This window comes from Pangasianodon hypophthalmus, chromosome 11, assembly GCF_027358585.1.
Source record: "Pangasianodon hypophthalmus isolate fPanHyp1 chromosome 11, fPanHyp1.pri, whole genome shotgun sequence".
In the NCBI taxonomy this organism is placed as follows: Eukaryota; Metazoa; Chordata; class Actinopteri; order Siluriformes; family Pangasiidae; genus Pangasianodon; species Pangasianodon hypophthalmus.
Window position 1 is genome coordinate 26,233,315 of NC_069720.1, and position 16,533 is coordinate 26,249,847.

The 16,533-nt window shown below is 41.5% G+C and overlaps 1 protein-coding gene across 2 annotated transcripts; it reads left to right on the forward strand.

The window, feature by feature from the left end:
- The first annotated feature begins 590 nt into the window (after positions 1-590).
- e2f8 (E2F transcription factor 8) lies at positions 591-12,296 on the forward strand. 2 transcript variants are annotated; one of them, XM_026909972.3, is made up of 14 exons: positions 591-987; positions 2,147-2,243; positions 2,417-2,650; positions 3,904-4,060; positions 4,322-4,621; positions 4,899-5,051; positions 6,114-6,248; positions 6,404-6,604; positions 6,694-6,778; positions 7,180-7,606; positions 7,773-8,027; positions 10,771-10,897; positions 11,463-11,737; positions 11,826-12,296. In XM_026909972.3, the coding sequence occupies exons 2-14, from the start codon at positions 2,154-2,156 to the stop codon at positions 11,967-11,969; spliced, it is 2,583 nt and encodes an 860-aa protein (XP_026765773.2). In that variant the 5' UTR covers positions 591-987; positions 2,147-2,153; the 3' UTR covers positions 11,970-12,296. The 2 variants fall into 2 exon arrangements, with proteins under 2 accessions (XP_026765773.2, XP_026765772.2); XM_026909971.3 differs by lacking the exon at positions 591-987 and adding an exon at positions 1,046-1,965.
- The last annotated feature ends 4,237 nt before the right edge of the window (positions 12,297-16,533 follow it).

Here is a 16,533-nt window from a genome sequence, read left to right on the forward strand (position 1 = left end):
AATAATCTCATTCCCACACTTTATTAATTCTTGGCCATGCATTACTTTTATTAAGAATGGGCATCACCAGCATTTCACTGCACTGCTGTACCTCTCCTCGCTGTGAGCCACTGAACACAGTCCAATTGTAAAAATTCTTCTCCCAAATCCTCACTTTTACACAATCAAGCCCTCTACCACTCACCCACCCGCTACAGGTCGCACCTTGATGACGTCACCATAGAGAAAGGCCGCAGGTCGCCATTTTGGGACAAGTCCAGGAAACTCCAGGTGACCTGTGAGTCATCTTCTAAGCCCCGCCCACATGTGCAAACTGTTCCAAAGTCAGAAATAACAGATTTATAAACCTGAATATTAACTGCGGATCATGCAGTTCTGTTTTTCTGTTTACATTTTTACACAAAATAAAAAATAACTACGCTACATTTATTTCAGGTGTACTCTGAATTTGTTGATTATAATAAATAACAATCAATAGGTCTGTGTGTTCATCAACTGTTAATACTGTTTAGTTCTTTACTATGGTATAGTTAACATTCTCTCTCTCTCTCTCTCTCTCTCTCCCTCTCCTCTGTGTATTACGGCTGTGTGTGTGTGTGTGTGAGAGTGTGTGAGTGTGGGGGGCGGGAGAAAGCGCGCTGTGTTCAGTCTGCTGGCGGGAGGTTTGATTGCATTAACACTTTCTGTCCTGGATTAGCACAGCCTTTTGGTCTGAGCTACTGAACGGTATGCGACTGGGGAAAGTTTTCTTTAATGCTAGTTAGTTTTATTTTATTTTTCATGCCTGCGTGTTCCTCAGACTGGGTTTCCAGTGCTGACAGCAGTTGCTTGTTTTAATTACCGCTTTATTACTAGTTAGCTAGCTTGCTAACAGTCTCGGGCTAACAGCTAAAGAGTTTTCTCTGTAAACGAAGCGGGATTTGCTCTTTCCATGGAGCCGTGAGCCACTTTTCAGACGAAGTCAGACGGCATTATCTCCCGAGACGGGTAAGAGGTTTCTTACACCTTTCTACAGACAAAACGGAGCTACACACACACACACACACACACACACAGAGCAGGAGTAACTCTCAGGTCTGTGTATTACTGCTAGCCTCTGCTCTGCGTTGTAATTGGATACTGAAGTATTTAAAATGGTGTGAAATGTATCTGTAACATAAATGAGAGATTAATATCATGTCTGTTTCCCCGAGTTCTCCAGCTGTGCGATTAAAGCTAGCACACATGCTAATAATCAAACCTCCCACCGTTAGGGGATCATTTTGTCCCGAGGTCGCTCACACTGCAGCTGTGGGTCTGGAGTGAGTGTTCAGTGCCGGGGGAAAGGGTGCTGGTGATGCGGGGATGAGTTTAGTGTGAATACAGACCTGGTTATGGGCTGCGGCTGGAGCTTTAGCAGTCCGGCTACACAGGGAAGTGTGATTAGCGTCAGTCTAACCCGACTGTTTGAATATTTAATGCAGACTTTAAGCATTTCGGGGTCATGTGCACATTTCTGGAGGTTTTAAACTCCGTGCGCTCAGTTTTTTAGTGTTAATTAGTTACATTCAGGAGTTCCGGCTTGTAACTTTGGACTCTTGAGTAGGAAATTCCGCGCCAACATTTCAAAAAAGTGCGCACCAGCGCGCGCCGCTGTGGAATTCCGTTTTCCGCTACATGCTCATTGGCCGCTTTGAGTGTGACGACACCTCATGCCTTGCGCTCATTGGCTGTGTTCATGGAGTGGGCGTGTACTTACACGTAGTACGGTAGCTTCGATAGAGCGGATGTCAGTTACCGCCAAGCGTCCTGGTTACCGGGCCGCGGCGATTTGAAATCAAAATAACTCCGATTTGCGCAACAATTCGTGCCTCAGCGCGTCATTACTCAGAGCAGTGTGTGCCAGCTCATTAACCCTGTGTCATTACACCCTGATCAGGGCTCTGCGATGCTTTCTCCCAGACTGTACAATGCTGTAAAGAAAAGGTAATTTCTCCAGAAGAACTGGAGACTTCAGCAGCCGGGTTGCTCAAGCTACCGTCGCATAGCGACCACTGCACCCATTCATTATAACCAACTCAGCTTATATAACAGTTCCTATTCTAACTAGGCTCTTTTTTTCCGCCCTGTATGTGCAAATTTATTTATTTATTTACCTCACATGCAGGTGGAAGATGAGCAGCACTTTACTGGATGGTCAGCAGTTGAAGCAGAAGCTTGAGATTAACCCAAACCCAAGCAGCTCAGGTGCAGCGCGTGAGAAGGTCAGTGTGTTATGTCCATCTGTTAATACTTAAACACGCAGGTAAGTCATTTAACATTCGGCCCTTGCTCGCCAGTTAACCTCCCTGTCCGTGCATAACCAGCAAAGTCTGCAGTAGTTCACTGACTGTGTACTCGCAGTCCCAGTGATCTGATTATTCTTCCTCTTTAACAGAAAAAAGTTGTGTTTGTGGAGCCACAAACACAGTTAACAACTTTAGGAAAACTTCAGGAAGCTCAGAAGGCCATGGGACCTTTATCCACACCTACGAAGGGCTCGGAGGCCCCGGGAGGGGAACCGTGGACACCGACGTCCAACCTGAAAATGTTGATCAGCGCTGCGAGTCCAGAAATACGCAACCGAGAGAAAGAGAAGAACAGCACTGAGGAACATGAGAACTCCTCTCAGGTAATTGTGACAATGAAAACAAATATGTCTAGGGTTTGTTCAGCTTTATTTACGTACTGCTTACAAAGTGCTGTAAGGATATATAGTTTATTTGACACGATACAAATATATTATGACACCAGTATGTGTAATATTGCCAGAAAAGTAAGTGGGTAATACTCATACTAACAATAATTAAATATATGAAAAGTTTCTCAAATCACATACTTATTTACTGTTCTAGACTGTTAATGAGTAAATAACACTAACCGGGTTTAAAATTTTAAAAACCTCTTGTGTAGCCTTCAAGACCACCAAAAGGTCTGTCTGGCTACCTTCTGGAGCACATAAAGAAGCTGAATACACATTGTGGTACCGCTGGTGTTTTCTGGGGATGTTATGCTTTACTACTGTTGTGTTTAAAATTTGCATGACTGCCTACATGGACCCTGAAGTATATTAATATTGTTATGAATCTGGGCCACTCTGGATTCATACATTCCTGTGTGTAAGGTCTGGCCTTAAACCATGAGGTTTTTTAAGGTAATTATTGTTATTTAAAAAAAAATCCAAGTGTCATTTCTTCCTTAACTTAGTTGTGCATCTCTTCACCTTAATAACTGCAGGTAAAGATGCCATTGTTGAACTCTAGCTGTCTGTCAATTTTAGCCCAATTTTAGAGTTCATGTTGTGTTGCACACGAAGCACACAAGGCAAGCTCAAAGTCTGACAGTCTGGTTTAATACTAAGTTGCATTTATCCAGCTGGACAACCTACTGACATTGTACAATAAGGCTATTGGTGGACTTTTCTTTTGAATAGCGATACTGAAACCTTGAGTATAGATTGATGCTGATACAATTTTTCAACTGCTCTGCTTTAAAATGAGTGATTTTTACAGTTGAGGTACTTAAAATGTCCATGCTGCTCACTCAGACGAGAAGCTTGTCTGAGGAGAAGCCTGCAGGAAAGAGAAAGGCGATGCTGATTAATCCCTCTACTTTACATTATTTGATGTGCCTCAAAAAATTCTGAGATATTTCAGGACAGATTTGTTATAGAATCAGATCAGGATCATTTTCCCTTCCAATATCCAATAGAGCATTTTCTGCTGATATCAGCCTAATGCTGGATACTGGACTGTTTTGTCTGGGAAGCTTCGCACTGACATATCCACGTGCTGGGACTGAGGCATGCTGGGTTGGCCCGTGTTTGACCTGACCGTCTGCCTGCTCTAACGTGTGTTGGTGGTATGTTTGCTTTTGACTCTACAGGATACTGAACAAGGAGAAGAGTCAGAGAGGCTGCAGCTCAGCCGAAAAGAGAAAAGCCTCGGGTTGCTGTGTCACAAATTTTTGGCTCGATATCCAGATTATCCGAATCCAGCTCTAAACAATGACATTTGCCTTGATGATGTTGCTGTTGAACTGAGTAAGCCTCTTACAAAAAGCATAGTACATGCATATATATCATACATGCACTTTGGTTATTTCAGCAGTTCACGTTCTCTTCAAAGAAATTGAGAGTACTCAAATTTGGTTGTTGTTGGATCTTGCATTAAATATAATACAGTCTGTTGTGTTTGCACACGTCTCACACACTTGCAAAGTATTTCTAGTGATTTACAATTGGCTGGTATATCCACAGCTATGTGGATGTCGGTTTTAATTGTATGTTTTGGTTCTCTCTCAGATGTGGAACGGCGACGTATATATGACATCATGAACGTTCTGGAGAGCCTGAACATGGTCAGCCGTTTGGCTAAAAACCGCTACACATGGCATGGTCGTGCTCAGCTAGCACACACACTAGCACTGCTCCAAAGAGAGGGAGAGAAACACCACTATAGCCAGCAGATCCAGCAGATACGGCAGAGACATGCAGAGGACATGCTGGAGATGGAGGGAGAGGAGAAAGAGAACGAGGACGTCGATGGAGAAATCACACAGAAGGAGCCAGGATTTAGTGAAGCCACTGTCGATGCTAAAGGGGGTCAGTGTGGAGCTAAATCTTTCTCATTAAGAGCCCAGAGTACATTACATTACATTTAACACTGAAATTTTAGCTTAAAATGTTGTTGGGGTTTCAGACTGCTACCATGTTTCCCTCGTAAAGTCATTCATGAGTATATGTGTTATAGTGTGTTATTGTGGATTAGAGTGTGTGGAGCACGTGTAGGTGTCTGATTTTAAGTTAATTTAGTTTGTAAGAGGGACACATGTATCACAGTACTAATATTTTTATTTCCCATGGCCTACTGCACCCACAGCTAGCCGTAAGGATAAGTCCCTGCGTGTGATGAGTCAGAAGTTCGTTATGCTGTTCCTGGTGTCGAGTCCACGTGTGGTGAGCCTGGAAATCGCAGCCAAGATCCTGATCGGAGAAGACCAGGTGGTGGACCAGGACAAGAGCAAGTTCAAGAGTGAGTAATACACTTCTGCACAGCATTGTTAGGGTGGATAGTGTCGAGGGCTGGCCCAAACAATTAAAATACTTTTCTCTAATTAATATACAGAAACTTCATATTTACCTTCCTAAACCCTGTATAAGTACACCACATAGGCAATGACGTAATGATTTCTCCACCTTGTGTACTACACTAAACGTTCAAATTGCAAGCCATTTGTGGAAAGATGGGTGAAGTGACCCAAATTACTTTATAACTGTTGAACAAATACGGCAGCCCTGAATACAGAACATGTTCTATAAAATATATTTGACACCAAATAAAATGGATTATTGCTTTAAAAACCCTGACCGGCAGAACGAAGGTATGATGTTGGGGGGTCTGAAGTCAGATGCACAAGGTGAACACCTACAACACCTTAATTTTTATGCCTCTGCCACTAGATGGTGGCAGTGTTATGGTTTCTGCTGGTGGCAGAGGCATCCCTGTTGACACTGCTGACACTGAGTTCTTGTTCATTTTTACCTTATTGTTACACAGCTACTGAACCGTACACGACTTTTAGACTGTAGGCTAAGTTTAAGTTTCCAAAAGTGATTTGTGCAATAATTTAAAAAATAGTTTACAACAATAACTCTTGCTGTTAGTTCATACACATGGTTCATTTTAGTTTATTTGTGCTATCACCAGTAGACACTATTAATACATCATTGTCATCTACTGGCTATATTTTCAAATACAGTAAAGAACGTACCTAATATTATCATTAATCATGAAATTAATGATCATTGATTGTAAGAGTGGGTTTGAGAATGGGTATTTGGGCATTCGGAAGCTCCAACAAATATTAAAATCCTGTAAAATACTGTTCCGACAAGCTCTAATAGTGTCACTCTGCTCTGTTGCATTCAGGAGGTTGCTGCCTTCGAAGGCTCTGCTTCAGAGTAATCTCATAATACTGTTCCATGGACAAGATGCTTGAAAAACATTACAGGGGATTGTATGATTAGCCTGATGCTAATTGTTGAATGTACTCATTTTCTAATTTTCCTTTTCTTCTCCATTTTGTGTTTTTAGCAAAGATTCGTCGTCTATATGACATCTCTAACGTCCTCAGTAGTCTTAAGCTTATTAAGAAAGTGCATGTGACGGAAGAACGAGGAAGAAAACCCGCATTTAAATGGACTGGACCAGAGAATCTGTCCTTACAAGGTCAGTGCCACCTAATGGGGTTACACCATGTGACAGTCCATTTGATTCATTTCGTATTTGTGTTTTCCCTGTTCTGTACGTTCATCGTTTTATTAAGATATGATTCACCTGTAGATGGTTTGCTGATTTGTCTTACTCTTTTTGCTTTGTTTCAGGTTTGCAGGTTGAGGCTTCTTCTTGCCCTCGGCCCCTCGAGTCCCGCTCGTCTGTAGACAACTGCACCAAAAACCTTTTCTGCTCTCCCAGCACTAAACGAGGCTTCACACGACATCATTCACTCGTCAAATTGGCCAAAAGCATCCAGGATGATCGCAGGAAGATCAACTCTGCTCCATCAAGCCCCATTAAAATCACAAGTGAGGACATGATTTCAGATGTTTTTATTTCTGCCTTGAGAAAAGAAATTTGTCCCAATGGTGCTTATAGTTCTTTCTCATTGTTTCAGGTGATGCGGTTAATGGAAGTTTCTATTCAAGTAAAATGGATCACCTCGCTGAGATTTGTAAAATGCAGCTGGACCAGCAAGCTATGTAAAAAAACCTTATAACTACTTAATTGCAAAAGAAATGTTGGCAGTAAAACTGTAGAGGCTATTGCATAATTCATGTCACCATGCATTTATTTCAAATTTACTTTGTTTTTTTAATAGACTAAAGTTGGCTGTACAATCAGCCTCAGGGTTTGGTGAAAATGCAAAAATGCTGACATAGCTAATTAATAAAAATGAATTTCCACCAGTTAGTATTTACATTCATTGTGAGAACTTAATTTTACTGCCACATTTCCTCTTATATATGCCAAGGAAGAGCTTTCCTCTAAATAGGAAGTCTGATTCCTTTTACTAATCTGTGTCATGACTAATTTAAACAAAATTGGAAAAACAGTTTGATTGTTATTAATTAACATTGCTTGTTACTGCTGTTAATTTTAGGAATGCCCAGAAGCAGAGCGATCTGAAAGAGGCTGCTCACTTGCAGCAGAAAAACTCAATGTTGTCACCCATTCCCCCCGTGATGACATCAGGGGCAGAGGCTTGTCCTCGGACGGTGCAGTTATCGCTTGCGCCTCCTCCCTGCTGCTCCCTCGTTCCTGTGCTGCTTCCCCATGCTGTGTACGTCAGCCACACCCCTGTCCGTCCTCGCCATGTTGCCAGGCCTCTGCCCTCTAGCACTGCTGTGCGCTCCATGACCTTTGAAAGCCCCAGAGGAGCAAACACGAAGGCGTCACCAGCGTCTGTAACAGTGACAGGCCAGAGGGTGCACGGTTTCGAGCCGGCAAGTCCTGCTCTGAAACGGACGTGCTTAGAAAGTTTAGAAAGAAGTCCAGCTAAGATTAAACGGCCTGAGATGAACTCAAAGGTGAATAGCTCATTCTTTGCTACAAAAGCTAAAAGCTTTTTTTTTTTTTTTTTTTTTTTTTTTTTTTTTTTTTTTTTTTTTTTTTTTAAATCTGAGCTGTAAGGGAGTAGGTTATTTTGCAGAAGTTATTCAGATGTGTGTGTCTGTGTATGGTTGTGTGTTCCAGAGCTTGTCCCCTAAGCTGTGTGAGATCCTGCAGGCTCGTCTGAAAGATCGTAGAGGAGCCCTGAGTTCCAGCCGTGCCTCAGCGAGAGCTCTGCACCTCGAGCCTGAATTTAACAAAACACCCCATAATAATCCTGATACTGTGGAGCACAACATGGAGCTGCAGCACTTCCTGGAGACAGAGGAGAGGGAAGAGAAAATACAGAGCCAGGTTACACCCACTCTGCAGGATTCGGCTGGACACACAAACACAGAGGTAGAGAGAATCTCTCTCTCTCTCTCTCTCTCTCTCTCTCTCACACACACACACACACACACAAGAACAACCTAACAGTATGAAGAAACAACTGGACACACTAGAACAGGGCTTCCCAAACGTTTTGGGCAAATAACCACATATGTTTTATGTTTTTTTTGCGGCCACAAGCCAAGTTTCTTTTGCGACCCCTAGTTTCGGAATCCCTGCGCTAGACATAAGCTAGATACTAAATACTAAAGTATTCAGCCCTGTTGTTGTGAAACTCTTAAATTAGTTCTGGTGCAACTAGTTGCCATCAGAAGTCACGTAATTAGTTGAATGTAGTCAACCTGCTTGTAATTAGAGTGTTGTGGGATCTCAATATAAACACCCGTCTGTTCCTGGAAAAACCCAGAGTTTGTTAGAGAACATGCCTAAACAAACAGCATCATGAAGACCAAGGAGTGATCAAAACAAGTTACAGGATCAGGGTTGAAAATTGGTACAAAAGGCACCGAGTTAGCGAAAAGTTTTTAAAAATTTGGTGCCTGTTTTCTCTACTTTTCACAAAAATGACATCAAAATGAATTATTAAAATTATGGGGAAAAAAAATAAAACAACGATAACTAAAAAAAAAAGGAGAACAACTTCCGAGTCTGACTAGTTCCTTGAAGCACAGAGAGCGGATAGTCGTCCTGTCAGCTTGAAACAGTCTGACCATTCTCCTCTGACCTCTCTCATCAAGTCATTTCTGACAGCAGAACTGCTTCTCACTGGATTTTTTTTGTTTTTTCGCACCATTCTGTGTGAGGAAGGAGCTGAGTAGTTTCTAAAATACTCACCCAACAACCATGTCACAGTCAAATTCACTGAGATCATATTTTTCACCATTCTGATGTTTGATGTTAACATTAAATAAAGCTCTAATTAAAAATGGTATTCAATTTCCTAACAATTAGTCGACTAATAATATAGAAGCACTACCTCATATTACCTTTACTGTTTTGGCTTGAGTGATTATAGTGGCTTTGGAAAGTATTCAGACTGCTTCACCTTTTGTACTTTATTGTGTCATTAAAATAGGGCTGCACTATACTGAAGATAAATGCGATATGCAATAACTTGTTAAATAATGTGGTATGATAATGCTATAATTATGTAAAATCAATTTATCAAATTATATTTATATACTGTACATATATATATATTTAAAAACTGAAAATGACATAACCCACGTACATTTTTCATGTTCTTTTGTGGAAAAGAAAGTATTCTCTGCTATCTGCATCGCCCTAAAACTTTCACTTTTCGTAACTTTTTGAAGTATTAAAATCATTTAGTTGTATGCATATCGCAATATTTACATTTGTAATAATTCAATAATTTAGACATACTGTGCAGCCCTAAATTAAAATCTTAAATCTCTTATTTAGTTAATTATTCAGACCCTTGGCTAAGGCACTCCAGATTGAGCTCAGGTACATCCTGTTTGCTTTCATTATTTTGAGATGTCTCTAGAGTTTGATCTCCCTGGTGTCCAAGAACCTGCTAGAAGGACAACCATCTCAGAAATACTCCATCAATTAGGTCTTTATGGTAGAGAGGCTAGACGGATCCTGTGCAAAATGAATGTGGTATACACCTAAAGGACTCTGAGAACATGAGGAAAGAGATTTTCTAGTCTGATAAGAGAAACATTGAAGTCTTTGTCCTGAATTCCAAGAGTTACGTCTGGCAAAAACCAGGCACTACTCAGCAACTGGTAATACTCTCCCTATGGTGAAGCATGGTGGTGGCAGCATCATGCTATTGTGGTGCTTCTAAGTTGCAGGGACGGGGAGACAGTCAGAATTGAGAGAAGGATTTCCTTGAGTGGTCCAGCCAACTGTGGAGAGACCTGAAGATGGAGGTTCACAGGCACTCACCATTCACTCTGATTGAGCTTGAGTGGATCTGGCAGGAATGAGAGAATGAAAGAAACTGCCTATTTCCATTGCAAAGCTTTTAGAGACTTACCCAAGAACACCTGAAGCTGTAACTGCTGCCAGAGGTGCTTCTACAAAGTACTGAATAAAGGGCCTGAATAGTTATCTAAATATGAGTTTTCAGGGTTTTTTAATACATTTGAAAAAGGTTCAATTACGTGGCATTAAACTGACACAGCGGTGTTTCCAGTGAGGATACGTTAGTGGTGTGAGGTCTATTGTTTTATTATTTTAAATAGCACTAAATCAGTCAAGGCTTTAGTCAATTCATAGCCACAATATTAACAGGAGAGTGAATAGTAAGCTTACTACATGAAAGTAACAAAGCTTTGAATGTAGTAGATATCACCACTGTGGGATGTCACAGTCCTAAGCTGTAATCAGTTATATAGTAGATCACAATATTAAACACATTTTATTAGTATTAGCAGCATGTCTCAATACTGTCACTTCCTTCTTGTTCACCTTCTCTGGGTGGAGGCAGCTTGAGAAACAGTATTACAGAGACCTGAAAGAGATGCTGTCTTGGTTTTCTTCTTGTTCATATAGTGGCCAGTGAGTAGAGCTACAGATAAAATCTTTATAAAATATAGTATATCCTGATAATGTTGTAAATTATGGTAAAATAATTAGTTACTATCATGATCCAGCAATTCAGTAAAGGACATGCCTTACTACAAATCGCTAATTATGCCCCTGAGATGTCTACTTCTAATTCTGGTGTGTGTGTGTGTGTGTGTGTGTGTGTGTGTGTGTGTGTGTGTATGTGTATCAGACTCTGATCCCCACAGGTTATTTGATTCCAATTTCCCAACAGCCTCTGCTTAGCTTTAAAGAGACTTCGACCTCCAGTGGAGAGACAAATAAAACGCCAACATACATCTATCGCACACCAACTGCAGGTAAATCTCTCTCTCTCTCTCACACACACACACACACACAAACACAAACACAGTGAACCCATTCAGAGAGTTAGTGATTGATTGGTGGTGTAATCACTTTTTTTTTTTTTAATTCATAAAATATTGTGTCTCTGGAAACACTGAGGCCGTGGGGTTTTCTCCATCTTTTTTTATTAATGTTTAATTTCAAAATAATCATTACAGACTGAAACAGTTGATGTGATGTAAAATTTTCTACCTAATCTTAAAAAAGTATAATGTTAATATTTGTACAAATTAAAAATTTTTCTCTTCAGTGTTAAATAATTTTTATTTATTTTTAGAAATAAAAATTTTAGTTTTGTAGACATTAAATAATGTATCATCGCTTTAACAAATCTGTTTTTAATGATGTATTTCATGTATTTTAGAAAGGTCTGATATAATATTTTTGCTCTTTTGCTCTCGTTAAATACTGAATCATAATACATAATTGTATTAGGACTTGGACAGACCTACTATCTGTCTGTCTCACTGTGTCCAGCTTCTCTGATAATTATTAATTTATTTCTGTTGTGATTTGCAGGTTCGATAGCCCCTTCACCTCAGGAGTTCACCCCATCCCCTCTACCTGTCCATCGCCCCACCCACCGGGTCAGCCCCAACCCTTCCATCCTCAACTTCACCCTGCAGAACCTTGCTCTGATCCACAACACACCCAACACCACACATACAGTACCAGCACCGGAGCAGCCGAGCCCCATACCCTGCACACACGCGCATGCTCACACACCGCTCCAAACACACGGCATGATCTTCATCAAGCCCGTCTCACCTCTCACACTCATCAGCCTGCAGCAGGTGAGCACAATGCAGACATGCACATATACTTTGTGCTCCACATAATAATAAAATAATAGCAATTATTTCCTAAACTTTTTGTCTTTAGCCGGCCCTGACCACGCCCAAAAGTGGCTCCGCCCCCCAGCAGTGCTTTTTCCACACACCAGTCTCCACCGTGGTCACGCCCACTGCCAGTAAGAGCCTGTACATCCCTCAGAGGAAGCTGGACGTGAGCTCAGAGGAACACTGAGATCATCCACTAATGACCACTAACAACTTGTGAACTGTGTACATGACTGTTTAATTATCTGAATGTTTTGTAGCTTTGGCTTTACCTTTATGACTTACTGGTCCTGATTTTTCACTTGAACAGTCTTGGAAAAACAGAGCCATGTGTGTGCATGTGTGTGTGTGCATGTGCGTCCAAATAAACTGATAAACTTGACCTTAACATTGAGGTGCTAGCATTCTCTGGTTAGCTTTGTAAAAATACATAGTGCTGTATCTGAAATGTATAAAGAATAATTGTGAGTTTGATTTAACAAATAAATGTGAGCCTTCTGAGCCATATGGGAAATGGATGTGTCTGTCACATTACATAAATTTTCACATTACATAAACATGGTTTTCTTTCTAACATTAAAAATTCAGGTTCAGGTTCTGCTGACTCTGATTTCATTCAAGGAGACATCAAAGAAAAGGAGCTTCAGGTTCATACAGACTTAACAAGATCAGTCTCTACAGCAAGAACTCACTCTTCTTAGAGCATGGTATAATGAGTAAGAACAGCTGCATATCCATTAAAAAAATCTGACAAACAAGGCAGGGAATTATTTTTTATTATTATTTATTTATTTTTTACTTTTAAAAATAAAAGGTAAAATGCTGGACTCAATCAGAACCAATACTAAAATTAAAACCCCTCCTACTGACTTACAAGCAGATCCAAAAATGATAAATTCTACACTTACTTTGTGTTATCAAGCCCTGGATAAATCAGAATAGGAACAACAAAACTATTGGTTCTCAACATTCTTTTATTGCCTGAAGCAGTCAAAGATCAGTTAGATTTGCCACTAAAAGAGGAAATAATAGAAACTTTTGCTAAAATGAGAGGTGGAAAAGCAGCAGGACTGGATGGTTAACCTACAAAGTTTTTAAAGATAAACTAGCAACCCCCTTGTTAGATATGTACAGTGCCTCCAAAAAGTGTTAGCAGTTATCGCTCATCAAACATATATATATTAGAATGGGATTATTTACTGAAATAAAATCAAATGGAGTATTTAGATGGCCTCATAATTATTTTAAAAATAATACAATCTAAACATTGTTTAATTGATAAGTATTCAAATAAGCAAATTTTCTCCATCTCCCAGATTAGATGTAGAATGTGGTGGACATCAATTTTCAGGTCATGCCACAGATTTTCAATTGTATTTAAGTCTGGGCTTTGACTCTGCCAATCCAAAACACAAACCTTTTTTCAAGCCATTCCTTTGTAGTGTTTGCCCTGTGCTTAGGCTCATTGTCCTGTTGGATCGCATATTTTCACCATAGACACAGATTTCTGGCTGACTGGAACAGGTTCTTCTCAAGAATTTGCTTGTATTTGGCTCCATCCATGTTGCACTTGATGGCAACAGGGTTTCCATTTCCTCTTGCTGAAATGCAACCCCAGAGCATGATGCTACCACCAACGTCCTTGATGGTAGGAATGGTGCTACCTGGGTGTTGTGTTGAATTTTATCTGTGCCAAACTTAATGCTTTGCTTTTAGACCCAATGTCTGAAAATCTTTCCTTGAAGTGGTCAGACATGCTATATAGCATCCTCCAGGTGTGCCTTTATGTTAATCTTTCTCAGAATTGAATTCCTTCTGACCACTCTCCCATAGAGGCTGGATCTGTGAAGAACTATTGATATTGTTGAGGTTCTTCTGTTTCAGCCAGTGAGCTGTGTAACCCCTTCAGTGTTGTAACTGGCCTCTGAAACACTGAGACATTTGCCCTTCTTGCCCAATGTGCTGATGATTCAGTCTCCCACCTGAAGCAGTGTCCCTCCTGAAGCAGTGTCCCACCTGAAGCAGTCTCCCTCCTGAAGCAGTCTCCCTCCTGAAGCAGTCTCCCACCTGAAGTTGTCTCCCTCCGGAAGCAGTCTCCCTCCTGAAGCAGTGTCCCACCTGAAGCAGTGTCCCTCCTGAAGCAGTCTCCCTCCTGAAGCAGTGTCCCTCCTGAAGCAGTCTCCCTCCTGAAGCAGTCTCCCTCCTGAAGCAGTGTCCCACCTGAAGCAGTCTCCCTCCTGAAGCAGTCTCCCTCCTGAAGCAGTCTCCCACCTGAAGCAGTGTCCCTCCTGAAGCAGTCTCCCTCCTGAAGCAGTGTCCCTCCTGAAGCAGTCTCCCTCCTGAAGCAGTGTCCCTCCTGAAGCAGTCTCCCTCCTGAAGCAGTGTCCCACCTGAAGCAGTGTCCCACCTGAAGCAGTCTCCCTCCTGAAGCAGTGTCCCTCCTGAAGCAGTCTCCCTCCTGAAGCAGTGTCCCACCTGAAGCAGTGTCCCACCTGAAGCAGTCTCCCTCCTGAAGCAGTGTCCCTCCTGAAGCAGTCTCCCACCTGAAGCAGTGTCCCTCCTGAAGCAGTCTCCCTCCTGAAGCAGTCTCCCTCCTGAAGCAGTGTCCCACCTGAAGCAGTCTCCCTCCTGAAGCAGTCTCCCTCCTGAAGCAGTGTCCCTCCTGAAGCAGTCTCCCTCCTGAAGCAGTGTCCCTCCTGAAGCAGTCTCCCTCCCGTCACGTCCAGACAACATCTCGCTTTAGGCAGGCCAGTGGTGCGTCAGTGTAGTGTCTCTCCTCTGCTCTGTGTAGGTTTGGGGTAAAAAAAAAAATGACTTAATTTAGAGAAAATCATTTAGAGAATTAAATTGCTTTCGATTGGCAAAATTCTGATTAGATGCCCTCATAGCAACATGAGTGCAGTCATTTACGATTACGTTTGGGAAACCGGACACTGCTGAAAATTGTGCTTTGATGTTGGCCTCTTCACTCACTGTGTAAGCGGCTCTGATGTACCGACTTGTATGTTTAATCATGCCACAACATACGTTTTTTATTTTTTACGTTTTATTTACATTTTTTTTTACACCTATTTATATCATTATGTAGCCTATAATAGATCTGTGAACGTGTGAAATTACTTCACAGCTGTTTGCAGCCTGTAATTACCCACAATTAATATGAATACACATTGAAAAACATATTGAAGTGGAATTTACTCAAGAAAAATGTAAAAGCAATTTTCACACAAGTCTTAGTAAATTTAATTAAGTATATTTTAAGTAGGGTTTACATGGCACCAAGGATTATTCTCATAAAAAAATATAAGTAAATTTAACTGGCAGTTTTCGTTTTCTTTAAGTAAATTTTACTCAACTTTAGTTACAGTAAATTGTGCAAATAAAACAATGGGAAGTGCCAGTGTGGATCAGGGGACCACAGGCTTCGAAGATTTTCTCGCTGTCTCTTTTTCTGTTCATTTTGTTGTGGTTTATGCGACTCTGCCACCTGCTCACCTTAAGTGCAAGTGTGAAGACGTCACCCTGTGTGAGTATCTTTGCTCAGAGAAGTACAGTATATGGACTGTACTGTATGTGGACACCTGACCATCACACCCATATCTGCTTGATGAACGTCTCATTCCAGGTTTATTCCCCCCTGTGTTTGCTGTTATAATAAGCTCCACTCTTCTGGGAAGCTTTCCACTAGATGTTGGAGCGTGGCTGTGGGGATTTGTGTTCATTCAGCTACAAGAGCATTAGTGAGGTCAGGCGCTGATGTTGGGATGTCGAGGAGGTCTGGGGTTCAGTCTGTGTTCCAGTTCATCCCAAAGGTGTTCAGTGGTGTTGAGTAAATTCAGGGCTCTGTGCAGGAAACTCGAGTTCTTCCACTCCAACCTTCACACACCATGTCTTCATGGAGCTCGCTTTGTGTACAGGGGCATTGTCATGCTGGAACAGGTTTGAGTTCTAGTGAAGGGAGACTGTAATGCTACAGGACACAAAGACTTTCTATACAATTGTGTGCTTCAGACTTTGTGGCAATGTTTTGGGGAAGAGCCACATTTGGGTGTGATGGCCAGGTTTCCACATACTTTTGGCCATGTAGTGTATAACAGAGTAACAGGGCGTTTGCCGTCTATGGAACAGCTTTACCAGCTATACTGTATACCTCCATCTTAAAGGTGGTATAGATTATAGTCTGACGCATTTGTTGTAATTTTTTTTGTGTTGCTATTTGTTTTCTGGCTGTTTTATGCATTATTTTAATTATTAAAATTATTTGTTATTTTTAATACTATTTTATTTCTTGTTCCTTTTTCACTGATGCACAGCACCTAATCACCGCAAGCTGGGTTTTAATGTGCTTTATAAATCTCTGTGTCTCTTTCTCTCCATCTATTTTTCTCTTCTTATCTTTCTCTTAGTGATAGCAGCATGCCACATGGTCGTTTGCTTTGTATGTACTGCTTAAAGGTGAGGAGAAATCATCCTGCCGCTGCTTTGCTCTCTAGATGGCGACACGCGCGTTCTGCTTGCCAGTTGCCATGGAAACAGAGCTGGACCGAGGCAACGCAGTGTGTGCAGAGACGTAATGCAGCATCACTGGGTCCTCGGGGTTGGTATAGCGGGGTTTCTCCTCCTCCTCCCCCAGAAAGAGAGAGAGAGAGAGAGAGAGAGAGAGAGAGAGAGGGAGGGAAGGGGGGGAGAGAGATAGAGAGAGAGAGAGAGAGAGAGAGAGAGAGAGGGAGGGAAGGGGGGGAGAGAGAGAG

What these genes read in the sequence shown, in the direction of transcription:
- e2f8 (XM_026909971.3), top strand. Translation starts at nt 1,928, where the DNA reads ATGCTTTCTCCCAGACTGTACAATGCTGTAAAGAAAAG. An exon ending in GGCCTGAGATGAACTCAAAG is followed by an intron (nt 7,607 to 7,772) that starts GTGAATAGCTCA and finishes TGTGTGTTCCAG; the next exon opens with AGCTTGTCCCCTAAGCTGTG. An exon ending in CACTCATCAGCCTGCAGCAG is followed by an intron (nt 11,738 to 11,825) that starts GTGAGCACAATG and finishes TTTTGTCTTTAG; the next exon opens with CCGGCCCTGACCACGCCCAA.